Source organism: Gymnoscopelus braueri (assembly GCF_963280865.1).
Source record: "Gymnoscopelus braueri genome assembly, chromosome: 13".
Lineage (NCBI taxonomy): Eukaryota > Metazoa > Chordata > Actinopteri > Myctophiformes > Myctophidae > Gymnoscopelus > Gymnoscopelus braueri.
The window spans coordinates 1,114,478-1,125,000 of NC_137615.1; the positions used below are offsets into that span (position 1 = coordinate 1,114,478).

The following is a 10,523-nucleotide window of genomic DNA, read 5'->3' on the forward strand; positions in this document are numbered from 1 at the left end:
TCGGCAGTTTTAAATCATTTGAATACCAGGCCACCATATTGGAGAGTCAATCCTCTGTGCTTATGATTAGTATGTATCGACCTCCAAAGTGCAGCAAAGCCTTATTTCTAACAGAAATATCAGAACTTTTATCTATCTGTTCCACTAATTATGACAGAACTCTGATTACTGGAGATGCTAATCTACATGTTGACATTGTTTCGGATGTTGTGGCTATGGGTTTCCTACAGTTACTGCACAACTTTGACTTTATTCAACATGTTGTTGGGCCAACACATAAACATGGCCATACCCTGGACTTGGTGATCACTAAAGGTTTGAATATCACTGTTGACAGTATTATTGATAAGCCCGAACTAACAGACCACTATTTATTGTGTTTTAATATGACTGTCTCTGATCTAGGGAAAAACAATACAGAATATACTATAAAAAAACGTTTTTTTATCTCATCTGCAGCAAACGAGTTTCCTCGTCATCTGGCGTGTGTGCAGGTGCCCCCCCTACTTGATGCTCCCTCAGTGAATGATATGGTTCAACATCTTAATCTCAAATTAGAGTCAGCTCTCGACATAGTGGCTCCTATGAAAACTAAAAATAAACTTAACTCTAGAGTAACACCTTGGATTGACGAGCACATGCGCTCACTCAAGAAAGAATGTCGTAAAGCTGAGCGAATTTGGAGAAAAAACAAACTCACTGTCCACCTAGAGATCTTTAAGAAGTCAACAGTGGCCTATAACAAAGCACTGCGCTTGGCAAGGCAGGCATATTTCTCACGCATTATCAATGACAACAAGCAAAATGCCAGAGTCTTATTCTCTACCATCGAACATCTCTTAAACCCCCCCCAGGCTTACAAGGAGTCGCTCCCTGCTTCTAAAGCTAAGTGTGATGAGTTCGCATCCTTTTTTGAAAACAAAATTTTTAGCATTCGAGCTGGTATTATGAATGCTGCTGCTAGCACTGCAAATGCGGCAAATGGTGCATGGTGCAAAAATGTAGATCCCTCCAGAGGAAGCCTAATATCATTCTGCGCAATTAATGAAGAGGAACTCCGTAAAACTATATCACAGATGACATCATCATCTTGCTCACTGGATGTAATACCCACCCCGTTTCTCAAAGAGGTTTTAGACAGTGTTATTGGAGATATCCTAAGAATTGTAAACAGCTCTATACTTTCAGGCGTCTTTCCAGACTCACTGAAAACTGCTGTAGTCAGGCCGCTACTCAAGAAACACAACCTTGATCCATTGGTGCTGGGTAATTATAGACCAATCTCAAATCTGCCATTTTTGGGCAAGGTCTTAGAAAAAACTATCTTTCATCAACTGGATGTGTTCCTACAGAACAATAAGGTTCATAACAAATTCCAATCTGGCTTCAGGAAAGGTCATAGTACAGAAACAGCACTTGTAAAAGTAATTAATGATCTTAGGGTGTCCGCTGACGACAAAAATGTATCTGTTCTCCTACTCCTTGACTTAACCGCTGCTTTTGATACGATTGATCACACAATTCTACTACAACGTTTGGAGTACTGGATTGGTTTGTCAGGCACAGCCCTGTCTTGGTTTCACTCTTACCTAACAGGCAGAAGCTATTTTGTCAGTCTAGCTAACTTTGACTCAGACAAACACAACATCTGTTCTGGTATTCCACAGGGCTCAATTCTGGGTCCCTTATTGTTCTCCCTGTATATACTACCGCTGGGAGAACTCATCGCCGATCACGGAGTGAACTTCCATTTCTATGCTGATGATACCCAGCTGTATCTTTCAGTAGCTCCAGACGACCCCTGCGCTCTAGACCCATTGTTGACCTGTCTGTCCAGTATAAAATGCTGGATGAGTGAGAACTTTCTTAAGCTAAATGAGGATAAAACAGAAGTTCTCATAATTGGCTCCAGTGAGCAGAGAGAATCAATAACAAGTAGACTTGGTAACCTGGCTGTAGAAAGTAACACCACAGTAAAGAACCTGGGGGTGATTATCGATTCTGAATTGAATTTCAATACACACATTAATCATGTCACCAAGATTGCTTTCTTTCATCTTAGAAATATTGCACGAATTAGAGACTATCTGTCGTTAGACGATGCAAAAACGCTGATCCACGCTTTTGTTTTCTCTCGGCTTGATTACTGCAACGCACTCTACTCTGGCCTGCCAAAGAAAACAACTGACAGATTACAACTTGTTCAAAATGCGGCAGCCAGAATTTTAACTAAAACCAGGATGAGAGAACATATCACTCCAGTTCTAGCTTCACTACACTGGCTCCCGGTTGTTTTTAGGATTGATTTAAAAATTATTTTAATAGTTTATAAAGCTCTAAATGGTCTGGCACCTTCCTACCTCTCCGACTGCCTGGAGAGATATGTTCCAAACCGGGCCCTCAGGTCTTCAAGTGCTGACCTGCTCGAGGTGCCTACAATGACATATAAAAAATACGGTGAAGCAGCATTCTGCTTTTACGGACCGACAGTGTGGAATAAACTCCCATTACACTTAAGACAGGCAGCCTCTGTCGATAGCTTTAAAGCACAGCTCAAGACCTATTACTTCACTCTTGCTTTTAGCTGATTCTTTGGTTGATTTTTAATTCCTCACTGTATTCCCTATTTTAATGTTGTTTTATGCCTTTGCTTTTGTTTTGTGTGAGTGGAAGAGAGAGTCACGGTAGTTAAAAGACAAGAGTCTGATAACTCCATCCGGAGGATTTAGTGAATTATCCTCTGGGGCACGTCGACACGTGGTGGACCCTCCAGGGCAGATCCTTTTGTCTATGTTTAGTCTATATATCTTGTATAACCCCGATATCATTCTCAGGGGTGTATGGTGTGTGGTTTGGATGTGATAAGTTAGCAGATCCCCTGGGCTAGTCCACACGTGGTAAACATGGTGAAAATATATTACTAAGGTGTAATATTAATAAGTGAAAATATATTACTAAGGTGTAATATTACTAAGTGAAAATATATTACTAAGGTGTAATATTGACAATTGTGTGAAGATATATTACTAAGGTACACAAGGTACACATGTAATATTGGCAATTGTGTGAAGTGTGGATATTTCTTTAGCTGTGTTGTAGAGGACAGTGGTCACTACATTTAAGTTATATCCATTTGTGTTGTAGTTGTGTAGTGGCGAGGGCCACTGCATTTTACTGCTTTTATTTTATTTTATTTTATTTTTGTTTGCTTTATTGTTGAATTGGTTCTAACTGTAATTGTATTCTTGCTCTGTAAAGCACTTTGAGCTGCATTTCATGTCATGAAAGGTGCTATACAAATAAAGTTTATTATTATTATTATTATTATTACTTGTTGTTAACTAGTTGTACGAACGCTTGTTTTATTGTTGTATTGTTTTATTGGATCTTGTTTAGTGGATACACTTATTTGTTTTATCTCCGGCTCATTTGACTTTGCTATTTTGTCTCATCTGTTTAAGACAGTAGGGAGCTGATACATTGCACTTTTACTTCAGCACTAGGTATACTCTTGGTTGCTTGTTTTTGCAGAAAATACACTTCAGACTTCTGGTGATTAGTAGTTTTGTTCCCTACCTATGTTGAATGCACTTATTGTAAGTCTCTTTGGATAAAAGCGTCTGCTAAATGACTGTAATGTAATCATCATTAATCACTTGTCAACACAAGCCCGTTTCAGATACAGCCCAATGAGCGGAAATGCAGAGAAACACAAAAGTGGAGCTACAAAGCGCAAGGAAATGGATCAAAGGGAACAAGCAAAAGCTAAACTTCCCAAATTAGAGGCATTTTGTTGGCCCTCGTCCACCTGTTGTAGATGAGCCTGACATCGTTATCAGCCATTCATCTGGCCCCATACTACCCCCCCCCCCCCCCCCCACCATTCATCTGGCCCCATACTACCCCCCCCCCCCCCCACCATTCATCTGGCCCCATACTACCCCCCCCCACCATTCATCTGGCCCCATACTACCACCCCCCCCACCATTCATCTGGCCCCATACTACCCCCCCCCCCCCACCATTCATCTGGCCCCATACTACCCCCCCCCACCATTCATCTGGCCCCATACTACCCCCCCCCCCCCACCATTCATCTGGCCCCATACTTCCCCCCCCCCCCCCACCATTAATCTGGCCCCATACTACCCCCCCCCCCCCCACCATTCATCTGGCCCCATACTACCCCCCCCCCCCCCACCATTCATCTGGCCCCATACTACCCCCCCCCCCACCATTCATCTGGCCCCATACTACCCCCCCCCCCACCATTCATCTGGCCCCATACTACCCCCCCCCCCCCACCATTCATCTGGTCCCATACTACCCCCCCCCCCCCCACCATTCATCTGGCCCCATACTACCCACCCCCCCCCCACCATTCATCTGGCCCCATACTACCCCCCCCCTCCCCCACCATTCATCTGGCCCCATACTACCCCCCCCCCCCACCATTCATCTGGCCCCATACTACCCCCCCCCCCCCCCACCATTCATCTGGCCCCATACTACCCCCCCCCCCCCACCATTCATCTGGCCCCATACTACCCCCCCCCCCCACCATTCATCTGGCCCCATACTACCCCCCCCCCCCCCCACCATTCATCTGGCCCCATACTACCCCCCCCCCCCCCACCATTCATCTGGCCCCATACTACCCCCCCCCCACCATTCATCTGGCCCCATACTACCTGCATGGTGGTCAGGGGAACACAGGGACTGTGTCACTGAGTATTATATCTCCACACTCGCTCCAGAGGGGCCACAGTGCATATACTGTTGGACATTCTATGTCGCACACAAGTAGCAAACGCGACGCGTTTTGAGCTTGTAGATCTGCCATTTTTTCTATTTTTGAATTAGAATCCTGAAAAGTAACATTTTCATTGAATTTCAAATGCATTTAACAAATACATTGGACATAAAAAAGACAATAGAATGTTAATACTAGTCATTAAGCTACTAATATAGACTGAAGTCATTAAAGCGGGTCATGTTTACATGTTATGAATCATAACAGCTGAAATCAATAATATAATCACTATTCTGATATTAATCTGCGGGCTGCATTAAGTGAAGGTGCGGGCTGCATTAAGTGAAGGTGGGGGCTGCATTAAGTGAAGGTGGGGGCTGCATTAAGTGAAGGTGGGGGCTGCATTAAGTGAAGGTGGGGGCCGCATATGGCCCCCGGGCCGCCAGTTGCCCATGTACGCTCTACATTCTAGAAAATAAATAATTAAGAATAGAACACACACATTGTTGTACACACTTCAACACACTGTACTGAGCAGTGAACCATTTATTGTTTACCTGACAGTTTAAAAAATAAAACAACAACAGAATGATGACATCACATTTAAAAAAACAATAAAATACAATAGAAGTAGAATATCCACTTATGATAGATTCACAACTTTCCCTTTTTTTAGACGTCCCGGGTGCAGTGACACCACCTGACCACTGGGTAGAGCTATATGGTGACAAAAAAATACCTCACGTGCACGCACGCACACACGCACGCACATACGCACGCGCGCACACACACACACACACACACACACACACACACTGTATTTACATAATTATGTGAAGGATGCAGGACTGACACATTGTTGACAGAACAGAAATGGTTACATTTGTATCGTCTCTGTCAGGTGGAAACCTAGTGAGTGCAAAATAGTTACTTTCCACGATTCAAATAAAAAAAGTAACTAATAGCAACAAACTACAGATCTACAAACTCAGGTCTTGAGCTTGTAGATCTGCTACTTTTGCTACTTTTGTGCAGGCGGCAAGCATCAGGTTTTCTAAATGAAGCCAATAAGGAAGTGCTGTATTCTCTGCAGTTCTTATTAATAGGCTGTTGTCTGCAGAACAATTACCACTCCATAGACCATATTCACACGGCGGCCATTTTGCTATTAAGTTGATGAAATGCCACCCCGTTTCTTCATTGCAAAATGGCCACCGTGTTAACTCATTGAGTGTCAATGACGTGTTTGACGTGTTTTTGAAAAAAATGAAAACAAACATATCCGATATCGTGATCCAAAGATTACAGCCTTAAAAAGGCTGTATTTCGGCTCCTGTGTACTTTTTTTTTTTACTATATTTTTGGCCCAGACATGTTATTTTCATAGGCAGACAATTAATGTCAACGAGGTCGCGATGACCTCGTTGACATTTGTGAAACCACACAGTGATTAGCAACCACCAGGGATCAATCATACTGAGATAAATATTCTGTGATAACTTGAAAATCTAAGAAAAATCTCTGGCGCTGGGACAACACAGCCAGAGACAACACAGGGACAACACAGCCAGAAATAAGTCGATTTTAGACTCGATTTTGTTACCTTAGTAATCATTGTCATCAATACGTTATGCTTTCAGTCGCTAGTTTAAAGTCTTCTTTCAATTATCATGATGTGGGTTTTTGTAAATTATGGTTCCATTAATTTAAAAAAGTATGATAAAGTAGGGTAAATGCTTCTAGGGCTTCTATTGGCTCTACTGAGTGAAGTCCCGCCCCCTCGCTGCCCTTTAAGCCAATAGCATTTAGTTTCCAGGTGCTTTTCAGAGACCAGAAGTTCCAAGATGGTGGATTTGAATTGGTTGAGAAAGTGGCTTCAAAAGGGCTCTGTAGAAACCAACGGGTGATGAGCCCTTCCTCCATATTTTATTACAATTTACCAAAATAAAACCATAAGAGTAAAAATATGGAGATAGGAGGTTTCTGCTGACAGAGACGATGCATGCAGGACTCAGGAATGTGTTTTTTTCTTTACTTTCTGTCATGTGACCCAGTCATGTGACCCAGTCATGTGATCCATAAAACAAGTTGAAATCAAAGAGAATTATGAAATGTTTGGACTGACTGCTGATCTGACCTCCGACCTCTTTCCTCTGAATCACGTTTTTTTCTCTCATCGTCAAAATTACACACGACCTGGTGGTCTGAGTGAGAGACTATAAAGATGTATGACAACTAGAGAGAGAGAGAGAGGTTGATCAGTTACAGATTAATAATTTACAATAAAAGTGCTTCAGATCAAAAACATTTTTACAACATCAAAACCGCTGCAACTCCAATCTGATTGGATTAAAACCAACTCCAATCTGATTGGATTAAAACCGACTCCAATCTGATTGGATTAAAACCAACTCCAATCTGATTGGATTAAAACCAACTTCAATCTGATTGGATTAAAACCAACTTCAATCTGATTGGACAAAACCAACTTCAATCTGATTGGATGAAACCAACTTCAATCTGATTGGACGAAACCAACTTCAATCTGATTGGATGAAACCAACTTCAATCTGATTGGATGAAACCAACTTCAATCTGATTGGATGAAACCAACTTCAATCTGATTGGATAACACACTTTTGTGACACAAAGGTCACTTTATCAGGTTCACCTCTTGACCTCTGACCTCGCTGTAAACTCGTCAATAATTAGATCAGGTGATAAAGGTGTATTACGTAACTTTTGACACCAGCCTGTTTCAGGTTTGACACCTATTTTAGAATTTCTCCCCTGAGCAAGCAGGCAGGCTCTTCTAGCTCAGTGGTGAAAGGAGACCTGGGTGGTAGACAGGGGTGCACATAACTGGTGCGCAGGTGCGCATGCGCACCCAAAATAAATAATGAGCGGCACATCAGACGGCGCGAGGCGCTTTTGCGTACCAACAGCTGGGACAGGAATTTCCAAGCTTTTATTTTTTAGCAAAACTAAAGAATAAAAGCCTGGAGATCGAGGCTAGGAATTTACTTCCTGAAGCCACTCGCATCTCAGCCACTCGTGTCTCGCATCGCCTCGCATTGCCTCGCTGCGTGCACGCAGCCAGCAGCGGCTGTTAGAGGCACTCGTCACCGATGATGAACGCACCGTAATGGTGCAAAAATATGCCGTGAACGTCCCAATCTGATGGATAAAAACAGCGCAGGCACCAACCTTGGGGGCTTCACCAAACGGCGTGAGAGAAAAAGAAACGGCGAAAATCGGCGGAATTTGAAAGCAGAGCGTCCTTTTCTCTCGTGCAGCACCCTCCCCCCCCCGTTGACAAAACTGTGCTGAATCCCCCCACCGTGCTGAATCCCCCCCACCCCCCCCGACAAAATGGCACGGGACCATTTATTTTGTGCGCACCAAGTCACATCTCCAGGTGCTCTTCTGAGTACTAGACCTAAAAAGTTATGTGCACCCCTGGTGGTAGAACAGGAAAGTTACGTAGTGCGGCTTTAATTTGATTGACAGGTGAGCCTGATGAGTGACTTTTTGTCGTTTAGTTTTTTGTTTATTTTATTTTATTTATAAAATAGTGAGCGGTAACCGTGGCAACAGCACAACAGGAAACAGTATTATTTACAACAGGAAACAGGAAGTGACACGTTGCTGGCAGACGGACATTAAGGCTTTTTGATGAAAACTTTAAATTAAAAACGTTCGACCAACATGAGCGATAAAGTTCATGCTTGTAAAAAACAAAAAAGGACAAAACTCATGAGCAAAGAAAACAAACTTCTCTTTTTTTCCTGTCTCGCTACGTTCTTTTTACTACACTACTTGGTCAATGACCACGCCCCCAATGCCTCCCAGGCCACGCCCCCAACGCCTCCCATACAAGATTTGTTGGTTTTTAAAATATTCCAAAATGTTCACTTTTTTAGGTTAGGGTTGTCCCAGTAGTCCGACAAATGTAAGTTATTTAGTGTGAGGTTTCGTTATCGTTAGATTTTCTTTTTTGTTCAGAAACCTCGACATTCAATGTAGCTACGTTAGCTTAGCTTAATTTAGCATAGCTTAATTTAGCTTACCATAGCATAGCATAGCATAGCTTAGTTTAGCTTAGCTTAGCTTAGCTTAGCTTAGCTTAGCATAGAATAGCTTAGTTTAGCTTTGCCAAAGATTGTGGAAATTTAGGAAGATCCGCCATACCAATGTTCACCACTAGAGGTGAGATTTAGGCACTTTCCCCATGAAGGCCTATCCAATGGAAATGGCCTGGGGGCGTGGCCAATGACCAAGTGACTTAGGGTAAAAAATTACGTGGCTTTCTCTCTCTCCCTCTCCCTCCCTCTCTCTCTCTCTCTCGGGTTCTTCTTCTTTGGTTGTTTTGTCGATGAATTCTATTGGTTCCTGTCATCGTATGGAAAAGTGCAGACAAGCGTTTTGATTGGATAGCGGTACTGGTAGCTAGGTGTGACAGTAGTCCTGGTTGCTAGGCGAGGAGAGGAGAGGAGGAGAGGAGAGGAGTAAAACAGACAGGTAGAGCCACAGACAGGAAAATACCATGAGAGAGAGAGAGAGAGAGAGAGAGAGAGAGAGAGAGAGAGAGCTTGATAACCAAAGTCCACTTTGTCTCATTAAGAATCATTGTGAGAACGACAGACAGAGATAGATAGATAGATAGATAGATAGATAGATAGATAGATAGATAGATAGATAGATAGATAGATAGTGAGACAAATGAAATGAGAAATATACAAATGGTTTCCCCGGAAACCATTGTGGGCGTGTCCAACGGATCAATAGAAAACCGTTTCCTCTTCCTGCTCTGTCTCCATCTGGTCCCGCCTCTACCAATCAAACCCCTCCTCCTCCTGTGTGTGTGTGTGTGTGTGTGTGTGTGTGTGTGTGTGTGTGTGTGTGTGTGTGTGTGTGTGTGTGTGTGGATGGATGGAGGGATGAATGATGAAGGGATGGACAGACGGAGGGAGGGGCATCAGAGTCTATTCTCTCTGTTCATTGGCTCCTCTGCAGTCCTGTGGGAGGAGTCAACACACTGGGCCCTCCTCCTGTGGGTGGAATCAACACGCAAGCTCCACCCCGCGTGGGCGGAGTCAACACTGGCTCCTCCTTCTGTGGGAGTAGTCAACACACTGGCTCCTCCTCCATTGGCTCCTCTGTAGTCCTGTGGGAGGAGACAATAGATCACTTCACACGATGAAATATGTAATAGAGTATTGAAGTAATCCTATATATTGAAAATCCCAGAGAGAAATCTTAGATGGCGTTTTATAAGAACTGTGTTATATGTATGTATATATATATATAGGAACTGTGTTATATTTATCTGATGATGTGGTTGATGCCAATAGGATGCTAGATAACAACAAGGCATGTGGCATGGATCACATCACTGCTGAACACCTCAAATGTGCAAGCAATCAAATCTGCCCTCTACTGGCCATGTGTTTTACAGGTCTGTTGGGTCATGGTGTCCTTCCACAGTATATCACCTCTGTACAACTAGAGCCTGTCCTTAAAGACAAGGTAAACTAAACACCTCTGTACAACTAGAGCCTGTCCTTAAAGACAAGGTAAACTAAACACCTCTGTACAACTAGAGCCTGTCCTTAAAGACAAGGTAAACTAAACACCTCTGTACAACTAGAGCCTGTCCTTAAAGACAAGGTAAACTAAACACCTCTGTACAACTAGAGCCTGTCCTTAAAGACAAGGTAAACTGATCACCTCTGTACAACTAGAGCCTGTCCTTAAAGACAAGGTAAACT

At 43.1% G+C, this 10,523-nt stretch overlaps 1 protein-coding gene across 1 annotated transcript in view; it reads right to left on the minus strand.

Moving 5' to 3' along the window:
* Nucleotides 1-5,283: 5,283 nt before the first annotated feature.
* Nucleotides 5,284-10,523, minus strand: part of hdac5 (histone deacetylase 5) — a 66,117-nt gene continuing 60,877 nt past the window's right edge. Inside the window, 2 exon segments of the mRNA XM_080447068.1 lie at nt 5,284-7,559; nt 8,187-9,919. Coding sequence (XP_080303194.1) covers nt 9,880-9,919 — 40 coding nt within the window. The 3' untranslated portion in view covers nt 5,284-7,559; nt 8,187-9,879.